Raw genomic sequence first — 20,149 nt, 5'->3', positions numbered from 1 at the left:
TGGTTCACAATTTTGTTTTTAGCTCCTCCTAAACCTGGATCTTGAGACTGGGGAAGAGCAAGAAGCAATATACAAACAGTTCCCCCCGCCCCCGCAACCCTCATTAGCTTTGCCAGCCAGTTAAGTGAACAAAAAGGAGATGGGAAGGAAGACACGTTACAGATCTGTTGAACATTTGGCAATATTTTGTTCATTTAACAAATGATTATCAAGCAACTCAGTGTGCCAGGCAGCAAGCTGGTCTGCTTGCCTTTCTAAGCATGTAGAGGAAGACAGACCAGCAAACAGGTGGTCAGAAGACAGTGTGCATTGCGCTTTGAAATGCACACCTATAGCTAGCACGGGGTGCAGCACCTCATGCCAACTTGCACCCGGAGGAGATGATGTCCAAACCGAAACCTGAAGGGCAAGTATGGATAAGCCAGGAGAATGTGGTGCCTTTTGGGATCTGGAAGTAGCTCCATAAGGCTGGAGAGGCATATGGTTTACCTCTGTATTTTTTCACTTGAACTTGTTTCATTGAGTCTAAGGCTTCTGCAGTGTATCTGTGGGTGTCTACCTTTGAGTATCTTTTAACTAAAAAATAAGCTCATTTGGCAACATGTTTAATTGAAGTCCCCACCATCACCATCTCCACCCATTCTGACCAAATCTGGGTGTCGTTCGAAGGCCTACAGAATTTGTGATATAAAGTAGACAAGTTTGAAGCTTTTACACTGAAAGGAAGAAGAGTAACTAATGGTTGGTGATTTTTATCCCGTGTGAGTGTGATTCCATGTATGGTTTGAGCCAAGATATACAACCTGTCTGTCTCGGCGTATTCATCTGGAAGATGGGGCCCAAACAGTTAGGTTTTGCCTTTATAGAGAAGTTGTGAGAATGACTCCTGGTATATGGGAAAGCACACATCTCCTTCTATAGGAAAGACTTGGAATAATCTGTCCCGGGCGTGTGGAATCACAGTAGCACCAGTGGGGCACGAGATCAGAGCACATTGTAGGCTTTGCCAGTTCCACTCTGCTGAGAGGCCGGAAGCATAGTAACCTTAGGTGGGTGGGAAAATGTGCATTGCAGAGACAGGCCAAGTTCAAGGTGCAGATAAGATAACTGGCGAGGGGATTAAAAGGCGAAGTGAGGAGTCCAACGGGGAGGTCTTTGGGGTAATAGGCTTCCCAACACTCATTCCAGGACTAATTTAGGTCTAGATTCATCATGGATTTTTTTTTTCATTAGAACATATAAATGTTTTAAATGTTTGTCGTCCAGATGATTCTAGAAAGAGTTTAAGGCAGAAAAGCTGTGTTCTAAGTGCTGGCGATTCTTCCTGCATTCTCTCTAGCCTCTTTTCTAGTTTGTATGATACATCCAGAAAGCCCACGCAGAGAGTGCCAGGACCTCCATCTGGCCTCTGGAGCCAGCCCATCCAGGGTGGGGGGAGGCGTAGATTAGCAGGGAGGCCGTGCTGTGGTTTAGCAAGGGGGAGAGTGGGGGGACCGCAGTCAGCAACAAGCTACATGAGTTCCATGAACCCTCACACCCAGTTGCTGACCTCAGTCGGTCTCCTGGAGGTGGCAGGTGACCAGACAGCCAGTGGCCTGGAGAGCAATGCTGGGGTGCCGGTCTCTGCTTTCCTAGGGTTGCGAGGAATCCTGTATCGAAAGTCCTTGAAAGGATGAGATCATCTCCTGTTCCTTGTGCTTCCATCTCTTTCCCATTTGCCTGTCCTTCCTGCCAACACTTCCCCGTGACAGTGCCCTCCTGGACCTTCCATCACCTGGCACCTCCCAGGAAGGGGGAGCGGGCAAGGAAAGAGGAAAGGGCTTCGCTGTGGTGCAGAAAGGACAGAGCCAGCAATTGTGGTTCAGGCCCCAAATGAGGAAGGTATTAAACGCCACAGAGGTTTTATGAAAGCTCAGGCTTGGCCTTTGTTCTCCACTAGCAGACACATAGGCATCTAGAGGAGACTAGAAAGGAAAGCTTGCTGTCAGAATGGATTATACCGGTGAGTGGTCCTGGGTGTGCTCGTGACGCACATGTAATATTTACATTCACACATCTGATGGTGAGATACCCTTGAGTCTGTTTTCTGCCCCCGGTTTAAGCCAGGTGGTGTTGGTGCCTCTGACGGTTGTAGGAGTAATCCTAATTGGGGACCACGGGATGAATTCTGCAAAAGGCTTTGACATATTAACTCTCTGGCCAAAGCTCTTCCTGCGATTATTCCAAGCATAGATTCGGTCTTTTTAGTGGTGTCTGTTTCGTAGAACATCTTTGCTGAAAGGACCTCTAACATGGAGGTACTGCAGTAAAATGATTGTGAAAATAATTCAAATACCACCTGTAGGCAGTGTGCTAGACAGGTAACAGACATCATCTAGAAGACTTAGCAGCAATTTCGCAAGATGGGCATGATAATATTGGCTAATTTGCTGAGTACTGAGCATGTGCCAGGCTCTATCCTAAGTGCTTCATCTGAATTAGCTTCAGCTTCTCAACAGCTCTATGAAAAACGGTGTTCTTTTACGCCTCTTTCAGAGATGAGACAGCCGGGACACAGAGGGGTCAGAGTCACAGAGCTAGTCGGTAGGAAGAGTCAGGACTCCAAATCAGAGAGGCTGCCTACGGAACCAGCCCCCTAGTCATGCTGTGCCCTGCCTCTTATATTTATATTACAGATGTGGGGCCTAGGTTCAGAGGGCATTTGCCCAATGTCTTTCAATTAAGTGACAGAACCTCAACTGAGCCTTCAGACTTCAAGCCTAGACTTATATTGACCATATTCAACTCCAGGAATCCTAAATTTGATGAGAAAAAGTAATGTACAGAAAGGGGTAAGGGTACTTAGCTAAGGAAGCATATCTTAGAAATGGAAACTCCTTGGTCATCTCCCTCTGTGTCCTGAAATAAAAGAAATTGACAGCCATTTGATAATCCCGCCTCTTCTCAGCCAAGGCTCACACAGAGGAGAAGCTGCATGCATTTGCCTCTTCTCCGATTCCTGCTCACAGGACATGTGTGGGGGCCACCGGTAGGCTCTCCTAGTCTCAGAATGATCCTCAAAGACCCACACTGAAAACACATCACTGGTACCCAGCAGAGCAGAATAATGACAAAACTGCTTCAGAGCCTGATGCAGGCGACCGTCTGATCAAGAGGGGGCCTTCAAGTTAGGCATTTGGAAATTCAGAAGCTGAGAGTCTCCTAAGGGGAAGAAATACACCTGTTCTTGTGGCAGAATGTGTGCCACATATTGGTCACGCAGGGCTTAAAATTTTCTCTGACTGCTTGGGACTGGGGAGGAAAAGAGAATGGTGTTAGGGACCTGGGGGGTGGGAGGGTGGACTTAAATGGACACATAAAAGGCTTGCCTCCAGCACGGTGGAATCTAGACAATCTGAAACAGCTAAGGCTTAAGAGTTGGCATGCTCTTCTGAGCTGCCACTCACTGAACAGAGGAGGCCTGCTCCCCTTGGGGGTGACTCTCCTTATAATGAATTGAGAAGGGAGGCAGTGGTCTGGGGTGCCTGGGTGGCTCAGTCAGGTAAGCGTCCGACTCTTGATTTCCGCTCTGGTCACAGTTTGTGAGATCAAGCCCCATTTTGGGCTCTGCTCTGATGGCACGGAGCCTGCTTGGGACTCTCTCTGTCTGTCTGTCTCTCCTCCTCCTCCTCCTCTTCCTCCTCTTCCTCCTCCTCCTCCTCCTCCTCCTCCTCCTCCTCCTCCTCCTCTTCCTCCTCTTCCTCCTCTTCCTCTTCCTCCTGTTCACGCAAACGCACTCTCTCTCTAAACATTAAAAAAAAGAAGGGAGGCAGTGGGGACTGGGTTTCAGGGACGTTGCCTGGCCATTTGCTTTAGTGAGTCCAGTTTCTCACTTATTTACTGATGGAGGCTGAAATATAGGGGGAGTTCACCTTCATTGTAGTGTCTCTTTCTTCCCCCTTGGTTGGAAAACCTGGTATTTTAAACTGGGAAGTCTACTTTAGTGCTGCACAGAAACATAGATGGGAAAGGATGAAGCCCCTCAGGCATGGGCCTGCCTTCTTTGGAGCAGAGCACTTCAGTGGGTGCAGGCTGAGAAGTCTGTACTCAGCCTGCAGTTCTGCTTTAACCGCTCAGTTAATTTTCATGCATTTTTCTTGTTGATTCATTAGTGCGCCCTTCCCATGAACACCATCATATTTTCCCGTTTTCCCATTCTTTTGTTTTGCCAGAGATGCGTGTGCAGACCCAGGCCCTGCAGGTACCAGTACCTCTGACTCCCTCAGCCCAGAGCCCCTCACCTCGGACCCCCAGCACAGGAAAGCAGCATGGTCAGGAGGAGTTAAGCTTCGGCCGAAGCACAGGTAAGAGACACAGAGTCTGTGCGGAGCAGTTCAGAAAAGGAACCCAGCTGCTGGAAGAAAAGGGACTGGGGGCAAGGCTGGTCAAGATACAGGTAGGAGGGGCTGAACAAAGAGGTCTGATAGCAGCTCAGAGTACAATAATGATGGTTTCCAAAATAGTTTCTGAAGAACCCTAAAGTTCCCGGGAGGTAGTCTGGGGCTCCCTCAAATCATTTGAGTCAGATCTCTCTCTTTTTTTTTTGTATGTTTGTTTATTTTTGAGAGAGAGAGAGAGAGAGAGAGACATACAGAGTGTGAGCAGGGGAGGGGAAGAGAGAGAGACAGACACAGAATGTGAAGCAGGCTCCAGGCTCTGAGCTGTCAGCACAGAGCCTGACGCAAGGCTCGAACTCATGAACCGCGAGATCATGACCTGAGCTGAAGTCAGAAGCTTTACCAGCTGAGCCACCCAGGCACCCCTGATTCAGATATCTTTTTAAAAACCACATCCGTAACTGTTTTTGAAACTACAGTGGAAAACACTCACAGCAATATACCAACCAAGGTCTTACACTTTGGAAATGACAAATGTGTTAAATTGTACAGCAAGATTAATTCCTCTTTGAACTGATGATCATATAAAACTCTTGTCCTCTGTTAACTGAGGAGTGTCCTGAGATTGTAAAGTTAGCCTAAAAAACATTTGCAGCTACTCACCTGTGCATCCTCTGTGCTCCTGTGTGCTCCCACAGCTGTAGGAATTCGGTTAGTGGTAGAGGACAGGTCAGATTTGCAGAAGGTGCTGGCTACAAGGGAGCCAGCTGGCAAAGGCTGTTCTCGGGCCAGCCTGAAGAGGCAGAGCCCTGAGAACTATGTCCTTTAGCCTCCTTGGATTGTCAATGTAGAGAACCAGAGCCTTCTACTTGGGAAGACTCCACTGGGCTGTGTAGGTTGGTGTGGCATCAGCACCAATGTGCTCAAGGCCAGAGGTTGTAGTTAAGTTACTGCGATAGCCTGGGAAGAAAATGATCAGGATTGAACCACACAAACGGTGATGGGACAAGAGAGGAGACATGATTCGAGATGAATTTAGGAAGCAGATCGATAGCAGATGAGGATGGGAGAAGGGAGAAGACAGATTAAAGAGTGTGACTTCCACGCTGCTGCCAGTGGGGCCCTTGGGAATAAGTGTGGGACCATTAGGCTGATGAAGGCAGGAAAAGCATAGATTGACTGAAGCCGTACTTGAGCACTGGAATCACACAGACCTGAGTTTGAGCTTGAAACAAGGAAAAGATTTTACAAATCGATCTTTAACAGTTGGATAAACAAATGAACCTAATTGTATACCTGGATGGTGTCCTATCCATGAAGAGACAGTCTTTAAAATGAGCCGGGGTTGGGGCACCTGGGTGGCTCAGTTGGTTAGGTCACCGACTTCGGCTCAGGTCATGATCTCACGGTCTGTGGGTTCAAGCCCCATGTTGGGCTCTGTGCTGACAGAGCCTGGAGCCTACTTCAGATTCTGTGTCTCCCCTCTCTCTACCCCTCCCCTGCTCATGCTCTGTGTCTCTCTGTCTCAATAATAAATAAACATTAAAAAATTTTTGGGGGTTGCCTTCATCAGCATGGTCAAAGCTGGCCATCAGTGGTCTGTCTGTGTGAAGGGGGACAGGAAGGGAGTGGATGGGCAAGCAACTTCCTTTTTAAAAAGGATACATTGCTCCCACGCATATCCCTTTAACTCCGTATACTCTAGGAATTTCACGTGTGTGTCTTGACTCCACAACTATATTTATTGTAAGCCCCTGCAATAGCTGGCTTCCTCTTTCCTAGAGGAAGAGATCTCTGTATCCCAAGTGTTACTGATGTAGGACTGAACTTGGAAATGGGAGTGGTTCTCATCCAGTTATACTCCGATCCTAAATCCTGCCCATTTTGGGTTTTACTTTTTATTTCAAAATAATTTTAGAGTCATAAAAAAGTTGCAAAAATAGTACAGAGATTTCCAGTACACCCATCACCTAGCTCTCCCTAATGTTTACATCTTTTATCATCATAATCCAAATATCAAAACTAAGAAATTGCTACTGGGACCTTATGAAGATAAAAAGCTTCTGCACAGCAAAGGAAACAACCAACAAAACTAAAAGGCAACCAACGGAATGGGAAAAGATATTTGCAAATGACATATCGGACAAAGGGCTAGTATCCAAAATCTATAAAGAGCTCACCAAACTCCACACCCGAAAAACAACCCAGAAATGGACAGAAAACATGAATAGACACTTCTCTAAAGAGGACATCCGGATGGCCAACAGGCACATGAAAAGATGCTCAACGTCGCTCCTTATCAGGGAAATACAAATCAAAACCACACTCAGATATCACCTCACGCCAGTCAGAGTGGCCAAAATGAACAAATCAGGAGACTATAGATGCTGGAGAGGATGTGGAGAAACGGGAACCCTCTTGCACTGTTGGTGGGAATGCAAATTGGTACAGCCACTCTGGAAAGCAGTGTGGAGGTTCCTCAGAAAATTAAAAATAGACCTACCCTATGACCCAGCAATAGCACTGCTAGGAATTTACCCAAGGGATACAGGAGTACTGATGCATAGGGGCACTTGTACCCCAATGTTTACAGCAGCACTCTCAACAATAGCCAAATTATGGAAAGAGCCTAAATGTCCATCAACTGATGAATGGATAAAGAAATTGTGGTTTATATACACAATGGAGTACTACGTGGCAATGAGAAGGAACGAAATACGGCCCTTTGTAGCAACGTGGATGGAACTGGAGAGTGTGATGCTAAGTGAAATAAGCCATACAGAGAAAGACAGATACCGTATGTTTTCACTCTTATGTGGATCCTGAGAAACTTAACAGAAACCCATGGGGGAGGGGAAGAAAAAAAAAAAAGAGGTTAGGGTGGAAGAGAGCCAGAGCATAAGAGACTCTTAAAAACTGAGAACAAACTGAGGGTTGATGGGGGGTGGGAGGGAGGGGAGGGTGGGTGATGGGCATTGAGGAGGGCACCTTTTGGGATGAGCACTGGGTGTTGTATGGAAACCAATTTGACAATAAATTTCATATATTGAAAAAAAACAACTAAGAAATTGCTATTGATAAAGTGCTATTAACTACAGGCTATATACAGAAGACTTTATTCAGTTTTTATCATTTTTTCCCCTATGAACATCCCTTTTTTGTTCCAGGATTCTATATTGTATTTGGCATGTTTCCTTAGTTTCCTCTAATCTGATATTTCCTTAGTTTTTCCTTGTCTTTTCCAACCTTGACACACTGAAAGAGTATGGGCCAGTTATTTTGTAGAATGCCTTCTTTTTGGGTTTGTTTGATATTGTCTCATGATTAGATTGAAGCTATACATTTTTGGCAAGAATACCACAGAAGTGATGGCGTCCTGGTTGCATGTCCTATCAGGGATTACGTTATGTCCATATGTTTTACTCCTGGTGATGTCAACCTTGATGACTGGGTTGAGGTAAAGTCTGCCAGGTTTCTCTACCGTACAGTTATTCATCTCTTTGTAATTAATATCTTGGCAGAGATAACTTTGAGACTATGTGAATATCCTATTTGTCCTCAGACTTTCTCCATTGGTGGATATAGTCCCTGCAACAGTGATTACTATAATGTTCTAAGGTGATTCCATATTTTCTTCCTTCCTTCTGTATTTATTAGTTGGAATTCTTCTGTAAGGAAGAGCTGTCTCTTTCCCTACTTATTTTAACTGTATCAGTAAGGACTCCTTCATGTTTATTTTCTTCTCTGTGTTGTAATCCAATGCACTTTTGCTCTTACATTATTTTCATTGCTTACATTATTCCAGCTTTGGTCATTGTTTCTCTTTCAGGCTGGCTCTGGTCTAAATCCTGTCTTGAAATATGGAAAGGGGTGAGGTGCTGATGTCCTGGTCTTCCACTTAGGGCAGAAGCGATGTGCTTATCAGCTCCTTAGGAGTCTTCCAAGTGTCGAGTTGGTAGGTTAGTAGTGGCCATTGAGCAAGTCTACTTTGTGATAAGTCGCAGCTCTTGGAATTGGAAAGTGCTGGGGCTACTTCATGAGCCAATTCCAAGTGCACTGGGTCAGAGTCATAGATAGTTCCTTTTTCATGGAGCAAATAGCCAGGAAGGATTTTTCTCATTTACGCATAAGAAAAACAAGAGTAAGAGCAAGAAACTCCATCCTCCCCCAGATGTAGACAGTGACCAGCCAAGCAACCAGATTTAGAGAGAGAAACTCTTTCTGGCCCAGGGCTTAATATTCTCACAGATCCAATCCCATCCTTCCCTTCCTGCTGAGACCCCTGAATGCTCTCTTATCTAACTCTGTCAGTAGGAATCCTGTGATCTCATTTATCTTAACAGAAACATCTCCGTAAAACCTGTCAAGCCTTCGGCCAGGCTAGTTCAGTGAGTTGGTAAAGGAGACAAAATGTTCTAGCTTGAAATTCAGTATTTCCTGAACCAGTGCTTTCCTCCACAAACCTCTCCCCCCGCCCCCACCAGTTGTACCATCATTATAATAACTGCCTCATTTACTCACTAAGCATTTACCACATGGTGGTCTGTGCTCTGTAAAATAAATCAAGACAAATAGATAACACAAGCTCAGGGTTTCACTCCTAATTCTCAGCGAAGCAACACGGTTAGTTCAGCTGGGACTTTGTACGTCCCTTGGCAGTGAGTTTTGTCCCGGGGCTGCTGACTTCGTGTTCTCCGGACAGTGTGCCTAGCAGGTCTCAGGGGATGTTGATTTGGACCCCTGCCTCAGTAGCCTCCCAAACTGGGAAGCTTAAAGCAATTAACACACACTTTTGCAGACAGTGGCATTTTTGCATGTGGAGGAGGCTGAGGGTTTGGCAGAGATCATTCAAGGGAACTTCCTGATTCCAGTTTGATGCATTTTATCAGCAGATGGTTTTCCTTGCTTCCCTCCTCCTCCTGCCCACAAAATGGAATTCTAGCATTTCTAAGCTGCACGCTATTGTCTAAGGTGCTGGCTCTTGCCGGAAAAGTTACCAAGGGTCACCTTCTCTTCTTCCCTCTTATTTGGCAGGAATTGAATTTTAATTGGCCATTTTGCAGAGGTGACTGGGAATGTGAGTCCCACCCAGCTAGCTGCACACTAAGCGAGTTCCGGGTGGTTTGGGCGGTGTGACAGGAGGTGCAGGGGACTGTTGGGAAGCCTTTGCAACCCCGACAGGAGCAGAGAGGGCAGTAGTTGGGAGAGATGGCTTTTTATCCCAGCCCTGAATATGACATGCAGTTGGCCAGAGGGCTGTTATCTAGGATGCTTCTGTTTGCCACAAGGTAAGCCCACTACTATGTGAGAGTGAGAGTTCGCGCTTTCATTGCAGCGTTCGCAACTGACAAGCCTTTCACAGGTGTCTTTTTGATGTTGTGTTATACCTGTTTATAAAAAAAAACACAAAAAAAACTGCATGCTTAAGTTTCTCATTATATGCACATTCATGTAATTCAGTACTATTAGTATTTCTGCATAGGAATGTTTAATTATTCTCTCCTGTGTATGCAGTCATCATATTTCCTTTTTTTAAGTTTCTTTTTTTTTTTTAATGTTATTTATTTTTGAGAGAGAGAGAGTGAGCAAGGGAGGGGCAGAGAGAAAGGGAGACAGAGGATCCGAAGCAGGCTCTGCACTGACATCAGAGAGCCTGATGCGGGGCTCAAACTCAGGAACCGTGAGATCACGACCTGAGCCCAAACCTAGAGTCGGACGCTTAACTGACTGAGCCCCCCAGGTGCCCCACAGTCACCATATGTCTTAGGATGCACGTGCGTATTTGGAGTGGCTTTTTATCTCCTTCAAATTAGCAATTGCTTTGTGTTGTGTACTTCATGGCTTTGCTTCCCCATTTCCTTGGGGAATTCCTAGATGACTGTTTCCATTTCTCACAAGGAATGGCTGTCTGTGTCCCAGCAGCCAAGTTCTTCTCTGTTCTCATTGCCAACATTTGTTGGAAGAGAAGGAACCTGTGACTGTGTTCTCAATGTTAGAGGAAAGGTGGGTCTCCTCATTCAACTTTAAAGTTACATGAAAAGAAGTGGTTACTGAGATTGCCGGCTGTACATTATGTAACCCCATCACAGCTGAAGGTATAAATGCTTGATTATCTTTTCCCCATTCCCACTCATTTGAATCCGCTTTTATTCTTATATAATCTTGATTCAAAGTTTTTGCTCAGAGGTCCGCTTAATGTGAGTGCTTGCTTCTAGGGAATACTGTCACTTAAGAGAACGTATGGCATGGGAAAGAACAGGTGGGTGCAGCAGTCATGGTCATGTTCTAGATCTCAAGGTGATTGGAGTATTGATTACTATGGAGATTCCTCTGATCATCAGACCATGTAAAAGGTAAAACTGAAAATATGAACTGCTTATTTTATCCAACACAGAGAAGGATCACAGGGCTGGTTTTTCAAGTTTTATTTGGCATTCTTTCATTTGAAAGTGAATAAGAGGGAAGCATTCTTCTGAGCTGTATTATTTTCTCCCCCACTGGTGTCAGGTTATGTGTGTGAGTGGTGGTAGGGGTGGCTGGTGGTGGTTAAACGCCTGGTGTAAAATTTATTATGAAGATACAGGTAGGTAGGAACAGAGGGGCTGGAGCAAGTATTCTTAAAGTTTTTAGCTTCTCTGTCATCTTTTCAATCAGGTTTCAATGATCTTTAAAAGTTTTCTTTTAGTGAGCGATCCCTTTCTGGTATGATTTTTAAATGTAGATTCTTTTGACCACTGTTGGAAGTTTTTCTCTAAAAATGAATGCTTTCTGTCCTTTCCTTTGTTTTCTTGTTGCCTTTAATTGCTTATTTGTGGCCTCTTTCTCTAAATGACAAGCAGGTGAAATAAAGAAGAGAAAAACAATGGGATGCATCAGACTTATCCCAAAAGAGCCAGTGTCTTTAGTGTTGGAGGTTTGGGGGCCATCTATTTGTTTTTGTTTAATGGAGTGGTGTTTGGAAAAAAGTCCCTCCCAAAAGGTAAGGCTTTTGCCTCACACACACAAAAACCCTTCCTTCGCCTGTTTTGGCAAATGAAAAGCAATGTATACTTTGGCATTGTATGAAAATTAATTAGCTTAATTTTGAAATATCTTGGTTGGTATTTGGCCTCCTTTAAACTCTCCAAGGACAGTCTTGTGTGGATTTATATATTAAGGAGGAGTGTTTCCAGCTGCTGTGGTAGATACCCTTCCCCTCCCGCCCCGAAGCCCACTGGGTGGAGGGAAAGAGCCATACACACCTTTATTGTGCCCTGCTGAACTGCTTCTAACTTATCCAATGGGAGTCCTCTGGCAGACCTCTAAGCAACTTCTCTGTCAAGGGGAGCAGTAATTCAGGGACACACAACGATATTTCCAGTTCTCTGCAACTATCTTACCCTGAGATCCATGAGGGTACGTTTATTCCATCTGTGTGTGGAAGATAAAAACAAACCAGCACAGAAGTGATTTTTCCTATATGAGCTCTAGCATTCTATGGCACACGGAAGCATTCTATGGCACATTCTATGGCACACGGAAGTAGAGAAGAAAATCCTAAAATCATAATATCTGATATCTAAAGAAATTGGTAAAAGCCAATCTCTCCTTCTTCCTCCAACAAATAAAATAACCGATTGCAAATTGAGATTTGAGAAGAAGAAATTATCAATAATTAGAACTTATGCTTCTCTATTTATGCTATGCTATTTATTGTAATTGGATTTTGAAAGTCCATGAAAGACGAGATGAATGCTGTTAGAGATCAGAGATGTTAGAATGTCTGTGTCAACTTCTGCCATGGCTTGGATGCAAATGTTGAAGTGTGGGAAGGAGAGTTGACTTTTCTGCTTCCTCAGAGTTGAGAGGAGGAGGATAGAAAGAGAGGGATATTGAGAAAAAGACATTTCAACGCCATCATCCATTGGTGACTAAGTGAAAGACGCCCACCCCATTGGTGGTCCCTCTCCTGTAGGATAATAGCTTTGTTTGGACATTAATAAAATTTAAATCTGAAAAAAAAATATGTCAGAATAGAGAGTGGGGAGGAGATAAACCACTAGTGAAAGGACATTGGGACAGGTGTGAGAAGTGGGGTAAAGCATCTTACTTGAAAAGGTTTTTCATCTTTTATGCAAATTTTAGGTGTTAGCGTCTTATGTCTATCTATTAGCACACTTCACTCTTACTTATGATTCACTCCTCAAAGCCAAACGTCCCCAGGGCGTATTACCAGGATGTGACATTTAAAAAGAACTTCTCTTTCCAGAAAGGACTGTGTGTTGCTATGGGGTTATATTACCTAATGCATACCTTTCTACCCACGGAACCACTTGTTTAAGACACAGATGTTGGTGAGGCAATTATAAAAGCCTTAGAAAACTTTGCTTGGATTTTTCTGTCAATCTCAAAAGTCTGAAATACAGTCTTGAAGAGTCCTGTAGTCCTAGAAACTAGAGGTTAGCGATGCTGTAAAGGGGGGGTAAAGGATTTCTCAAGAACAATGTCTTTGCCAATAGTGTTATGGGACAATTACCACCTTTTTTCTTTCCTTTTCTCTTTTCTTTTCTTGTCTTTTCTTTTGTATCTTGGAAGATAATGGGCTTTTTCAACCCTTTAAAAATTTTAGGAGCTTTTCTGCCTCCTGTGAACATGTAGAAAACCTATCTCAATGTGGGGTAATTTTTATTCCAGAGAGAGTTCCATGGGGATCTATGGAATAAAACAGTGTTATGAGTACAGCTCAGTGTAGCTTGACTCAGTCATGGTTTTCACTTGCTGTATATTTTTGTCATCAGTATTTGGGGCCTATCATTTTCCTGTAAACAGGAAATGCCTAAAAAAGGCATTGTTCAAATATAGATCATCTGTTCCACTATACTAAAGATATAATATCCTTCCCCCCCCCCCCCCGCAAATTACTTGTACAGTGACGCTTAATTGTTCATACTGAATTTGTTTCCTCTTTAAAGTGTGAAAGGGGCAATTTAGCTTTAACTATCAAAATCACAAGTGCCTATTTTGAGCCAACAATTCTACTTCTGGGAATTTTTGCTGCAATAACTCTGCATAGATAGAAATCAGTGTATGGGCATGGTTATTCACTGAAGCATTATTTGTAATAGCAAGAGACTAGAAATCAAAAAGTATCTACAGAAAGGGTCTGGTGAGTAAATATGAGGTATGCATTCAAGGGAATACCAGGCAGCTAAAAGGAAAAAATGGTATGAAGAAGCTTTCTAAATACTGAAGAGAAATGGGGGGAGTGGGCTAGGAAATGTGGAGAGTAAGACTTCTCAATGGCTTTGATCTTTTTTTTAACAAAAAAACTATATGAATTCAAAAGAGTACCTATACCTATTCAAAAGAGTACCTCAAATAAAATGGGGAAAATATGAAGATTTGATTAATCTTGGTGATGTGGTGATCTTTATATTAATTTGAATACATTTATATATGTTTGAAGGACTTTATAATTTTAAAAATAGATTAGGGGAAAATAGCAGTGACACACAAAAGGAACCTTAGGAAACATATTTTATCCTGGGCCAAGCATATGGTGTTCAGTAAGTCTATCAGGAAGACCCGCAACCCACATCCATGACACGTTAACTCAGACCTGATTTACAGAATATATCAATATATTGTTTTGGGGGGTCAAAAGTGGGGGGTTAAGACCGGAATCTTGTTAAGTTGGACTTGGTCATCTATTGTTTTTTTGTTTTATTCAAGTTCGTTAACATACAGTGTGGTGTTAGTTTCAGGAGTAGAATTTAGTGATTAACACTCAGTGCTCAACACAAGTGCCCTCCTTAATGCCCATCACCCATTTAGCCCAACCACTCCCCCCCCCCACCTCCCCTCCAGCAACCCTCATTTTGTTCTCTGTATTTAAGAGTCTTTTATGGTTTGCCTGGACTTGGTCATCTATTAAAGCATATTGTGTACTAAACAGATGATGGGTGGGCAGGTAGGTGGGTTAGTAAGTGGATTAGAAAACAGGATGTTTTATTTGGTAGTGCAGGTAGTCTATCTTGTATTCTTACATATTCAGCTCATGTCTGGTTGATAACTGGCAAGGTTTTATAATGTTCGCGCACCCAGAAGAGTCAACCCAAAGTGTCAGTCATAATAGCTCATTGAAGCACAGCATCAACAGAAAACTGAACTCTAGCTCTTGGAATTTTTTATGTTCCAAGTTGTGGTTGTTACCTTCTTGATTTATGCAAAGCATACCGATCCTTCGAGGTCATCTGAAGTCCCGCTCTATTTCTAGACCTTTTGGCCAGCTTCAGACCCTATTCCTGATCATGGGCAGCATGTGAGATGTTTGATGCTTACATCCAAAGTCCCTCTAGAGCTTACGTGGCCCAGTACCATTTGATGACTTCTCCTACCATCTGCTTTTTGCTCCTAAGGCTTCAGTCACACTGTTGTGCTTCTTGAAAACCCCAGATTTATTCCCACATCAAGGCCTTTGCATTTCATTGTTCCTTCCATCCTAAATACTCTGCCCCCAACTCTTTGCATGGTTTATCATCATCATTTAGGTCTCTGTTCAAATGCCCCTCTCAAAGATGCTGTCCAAAAGCAGGACCCTCATCTCACTCTCACATTACCCAGTTTTATTTCCTTCAGAACCCTTAGAACTGTGTGAAAATATCCTGTTTATCTGCTTACTGTCTGTCTTCCTACTCTGCCCACCCTACCTCATTTACACTGCTCGTTGCTTAGATGGTAAGAGCACAAGCTCTGGGGCCAGGTGTGTGAGTTTAAATATCAGCTCTTCGGGGGGTGCCTGGGTGGCTCAGTCTGTTAAGCATCCGACTTCAGCTCAGGTCATGATCTCACGGTCTGTGGGTTCGAGCCCCTCGTCGAGCTCTGTGCTGACAGCTCAGAGCCTGGAGCCTGCTTCGGATTCTGTCTCCTTCTCTCTGCTCCTCCCCTGCTCATACTCTGTCTCTCTCTTTCAAAAATAAATAGACATTAAAAAAAATTTTTTTAAATAAAAATATCAACTGTGCTTACTACCCTTGTGACTGTGGACAAGTTGCTTAATTTTTCTTATTTACCTCATTTCCCCATTAATAGCCCTGCACGTAAAGATAGGACAAAGAGTAAGTGAGAAAATAGGCATCAAGTGTCTAGAATGGTGTTTGGCACTCAGCAGGCACTCAGGTATTTTTTGAATGAATGAGTAAGTCTGATTCTGTTTAACACTTTTTCTTGCATCTAAGAGTCCCCAGCAAGATTGTAAGCTCCTTGTGGCCATCTCAGAACTCCCAACTAGAATTCATCTGAGTAGAAGGCACACAGTAGGTGATCAACGAAAACTGCTTGAAATACCTGAACTTCTTTATTATAGAGTTCTCAGAAATATGCTCTGCATTCCTGACTCTGTGTTAGGACAAAATCATCTAAGAAGGACACCATGTCACTTGCTAGTTCCAGTTCCATCAGCCTACCCATCCCACGCAGTTAAGCTTCCTTGTTTGTGGTTAGGAATGCAACAAAAGGGCTTTGTTTGAATTACACCCACACACAAAACTCAGTCTGCTCAAATTTTAAAATTAAATTGTCTTCTGACCCTTATTGATATGCTCATGATGTAATGCCCTTTAGGAAAGTATTTCCTTATCTTCTTGAAGATCAAAGTGATCCCAAAATATGAAAGCATGCTGTGCTCTTTAGGAATGTTTATTAAATTATTTGCATCATTGAAAAAGTCAGTAAACAGCTGTTTGACTTTTTTTTTGGTTATCTCCAGCTATTTTTAAAATGCTGTGCTTTTAAATAGGTAATACAAGTGCATGATACACAATTCAAAGGTTACAAAAGGAAATAACCGTGAAAAAAATAAGTTTTCCTGCCCAGAGTCACTCATTTTCCTAGTTTCACAAGCATCACTCCAGAAATATTCTTTCCACTAAGACCTGTTAGGGGTTACGTATATTTTCTCTTGCATACTGCATCATACTGTACTCGCAACCTTATAGTTGTCATAGATTTTGGAGATCTTTACATATCAATATGTATAGAGCTACTCCATTCTTTTAATGGCCACAAAAGTATTCTGTTTTATGGATGTACTGCAAAGATTTAACTGGTCTGCTACTGATGAGCATTTAGCTTGTTTTTCAATCTTTTGATAGATGTGTTATTTAAAAATTTTTTTCGGGGTGCCTGGGTGGCTCAGTCGGTTGAGCTTCCAACTTCGGCTCAGGTCATGATCTCGCGGTTGGTGAGTTCGAGCCCCGCGTCGGGCTCTGTGCTTGCTGATAGCTCAGAGCCTGAAGCCTGCTTCAGATTCTGTAACCCCCTCTCTCTACGCGCCACCCCTGCTTGTGTTCTCTGTGTTTCAAAAATGAAGAAACATAAAAAAATTTTTTTTTTCTAGGGGTGCGTGGGTGGCTCAGTCAGTTAAGCATCCGACTTCAGCTCAGGTCATGATCTCGCGGTTTGTGGGTTTGAGCCTCGCATCGGGCTCTGTGCTGACAACCTGGAGCCTGCTTCAGATTCTGTGTCTCCCTCTCTCTCTCTGCCCCTCCCCTGTTCATGCTCTCTCTCTCTCTCTCTCTCTTTCAAAAATAAACATTTTTAGAAAATTAAAAAACTTTTTTTTTCTAGATGTTGCCACACTGCTCTTTCTTCAGGTTGTGCTGATGTGTACTTCCCCTAGCAAAGCTTAAGAGTCACTGGGCTCCATTCTGGTCCTCGTTTTTATTGTTCTTTTCCCTCATTTCATCACTTCACTGCCCACGTGGAAGAATCTTATAAAAAAAGAACTTCTCTCTGAAGCCTTCTCCCAACAGACGCATTTTTGTTTTTTAAGACCTTTTGTTTGTTTGTTTCAAGATCACTCTGTTCTTAATGTCTTAGACCTGTGGTGAGACCTGACACCCACCCAAGGGCCAATAGTTACCTGTCCAAGCTCCAGAGAGAAAAATCTCTCCAAGTTGGGTTTCCTGCCTTGGCATTACAAGTCTTGGACATATATTTTATCTTTACTGTAGGAATTATTTCTTTGTGACGTATTATTTACTGTAGGAATTCCTTCTTTTGGTCTCCCTACCAGGATGTAAGCTCCTTAAGGGCAGGACCATATCTTAGTATTAATTCTTAGTTATTAACTCTTAGTTATAAATGCTCATCAAATTTTAGCTCTTCTGGTCTCACTGTTATGTGCCTTGAGCCCCGACCTGCCACATCATGTTTCCCTCATGTTTCCCTCTTCTGGCATCATCATAATGAAAATAGAGGACATTGGGTGTGAAATCTCCCTGACTCGCCTCCCGTCTGCCCTCTTTCATACTTAGGAGCATCAACATCTTACCTCCTACTTTCTTATTTCAGTGGAACTGCCTTTACGCATACATAAATGAGGTATACTGCCCACATGTACTGTAGAATGCCATCCCTTCCTACTTTCTCATGAGTCTTGAGGAGTGTCCTCTTTGTCCTGTATCCTTAGCTCCCTGTCTCACATAAACTTGCTTATACTTCTCTTTGTTTAAAATAGGGGTCCCCGGGAGGCTCAGTTGGTTAAGCATCTGACTTTGGCTCTGGTCATGATCTCATGGTTCATGAGTTCAAGCCCCGCCATTCGGCTCCATGCACAAGCAACTGAGCCCCCCAGGTGCCCCATGATCGGTTATCTCTTTAAGTTCACTGCCACTGCCTTAAGTGCCAGACCTCGTTATCTTTTACCCTGGCCAAGAGAAAAGCCTCCAGTCTTGTCTCTCTCAAATGTATTCTCCTTGTCATTGTCAGGATCTTACTGAAACCCATATTTGAACATGCTCCTCCCTGGCTAAGGTTCTTTGGTGGCTTCCAAATCCACAGGACACTGTCCAGACTGTCTAGTGAGGCCTGTTAAGATCTGGCCCCTCCTACCTCATCACCTTTATCTACTGTTCTTCCCTTTACTCATCATCTCCTCTCCAGCTTCTTTGTGTTGTTTTACCATATTCTTGTACATCTCCATGCATTAGTCATGCTATTCTAGCTAGATGGCCTTCCTTTCCCTACCCTCTTCCATCTGGAAAACCTTCCTTTCCCCACCCTCTTCCATCTGGAAAACCTTTCATGATCTAGGTTAAAGTGAAGCTTTCTCACAGTGTTAGTGAGTCCCTCCCCTGTGTTTACCAAGCATCTTGTATGGGTCTCAATCATGGAGCCCATCGCATCCCAGGTTACTTGGCCACCCTCCTCTATACTGTGAATTATGTGGGTCTACTGATCCTTTGTTGCTCTTTGTATCCCCACTGCCAGCATAGTGACTAGGATATAGAAAGTCTCCCTGGATGTCTCCTGAATGAATGGGAAAGAAACCAAAGAAAGGTTTCATGGGTTACATTTTTTTGAAAAGCCTCGCTCTTGCCTCCAAAGCACAAGGAGAAATTTTCTTCCCTTAATGTAGGTGAAACAGCTCCACTTGTCTTCACTGTTCTGTGCACAGCCTCCTTGTACACCTCAGTCTGATTCAGAACTTTCAGTGGGATGTCTGACCCTTCATGAAGGTGCTGTACTAACTGATATACAAAGTCTGGGTGAGTAGATTGCACTTCAGGGCACCTCCTCTCTTTTCTCCTTTGAGATTTCAGACTAGAGGGCTTCTCCGGAACTCCTGAAATTATTATTGGAAAACAGTAGCTCACTCCTCATCTCCTTGACTAGAAGCGAGATGTTTCTGTAGAGCCTTTTGAGTTTATCAGGGCCTGTCCATTTCTCTTGGGCAGGGAAGGCTTCTTGGCCACCAGTGTTTTTAGGAAGGCGTGGTCAGATACCGCTGGTAGATGAAGCTGCTGAAGGGTCATCCCTAGGATTACCACCCTCAGGTGCCGGGCCAACCTCACTCTGCAGCTATATCCATTGGCTTCTCAAAGTCCCTAGTCACAGGTCCTGCCAACTCCTCTCCCTAGGTAACCAGACATGAGGTGGGAAGATGACAGTTTATTCTTTCTCCGTATGTATTTTGGACCCATTTGGATCATTTGAACCCATATGAAATGTCTCCAGGTGCCTCGTGCAAAAAAGAGACTATATTTTTTCAGCAAGTTCTCAGTTTTTCCTTTATGGTTATTCAGTAACATCTCTTGAGTGTCTGAAGTCATAGTCAACTGGGTTTCGATCCTGACTGTGGGACTTAGGGCTGTGTGATTTGAGCCAGCCTCTGAGGGGCTTGGGGCACCAGAAAGGATTTCTAATCCCTGGATGGAACTGGAAGACAAAGCAGGAAATCTAAGTCAGTGAGGAATTGAGGTTCCAGGGAGGTAGCCTGGCTTTGAGGAGCTAGGTGAGGAGCCAGTTTCTGGGAGGCTGTATGTCCAAGGTCAGAGGGAAGCTAGCAGCAAGAATGGCAAACTGTGGAGACACTGAGCCATTAACCTGGGGCTCCCAGATGGCCCCTCTGAGAAGAGGGCAGGTTCAACTTTGGGGCAGAGGGTATGGGTTGCCTGGGACCTGTTAGGGAGATTAGAGAGGTATGGGGGCAAAGAGCCAGACAGTTGTAATATTTTGCCTTCCACTGTTGATCCCCTGACTTTGCACCCTACTTTCTCTCTTTTGCCCCAAGACTGTGCTATTACTTGCTTTCATTCTTTCCTAGCTTCCAGGTGGGCAAGGTCTGTTCCCTGTTGGCCCGTGTTTACTTCCCTGACTAGAGGTCATGGCCACTGCCCTGGCAGCTCTCTGCTTCACCACTGTGGCCAGGGTCCTCCAGGCTGTGAGCACCATAACTCTCTGCTGTAGTGATCTACTCTTAGATCTACCTTCTAGATCTACCTTCCTGGGGA

General features: G+C 43.9%; 1 protein-coding gene across 7 annotated transcripts in view; it reads left to right on the top strand.

Annotated features, from left to right (window-relative positions):
- The window catches only part of SHROOM3 (shroom family member 3), a 329,233-nt gene that overhangs the window by 259,325 nt on the left and 49,759 nt on the right, over positions 1-20,149 (top strand). For 6 of the 7 annotated variants that reach the window (XM_040480686.1, XM_040480676.1, XM_040480711.1 and 3 more), the window contains one exon: positions 4,212-4,343. In XM_040480686.1, the coding sequence (XP_040336620.1) occupies positions 4,212-4,343 (132 nt within the window). Of the gene's footprint in view, positions 1-4,211; positions 4,344-9,531; positions 9,665-20,149 lie in introns of those variants that run through there. The other variant, XM_040480695.1, reaches the window with a different exon arrangement.

Source organism: Herpailurus yagouaroundi, unplaced genomic scaffold (genome assembly GCF_014898765.1).
Source record: "Herpailurus yagouaroundi ecotype Mexico unplaced genomic scaffold, PumYag 28, whole genome shotgun sequence".
Classification (NCBI taxonomy): domain Eukaryota; kingdom Metazoa; phylum Chordata; class Mammalia; order Carnivora; family Felidae; genus Herpailurus; species Herpailurus yagouaroundi.
Note: the sequence above shows the minus strand (reverse complement) of the source record. Positions and strands in the feature narration are given on the sequence as shown.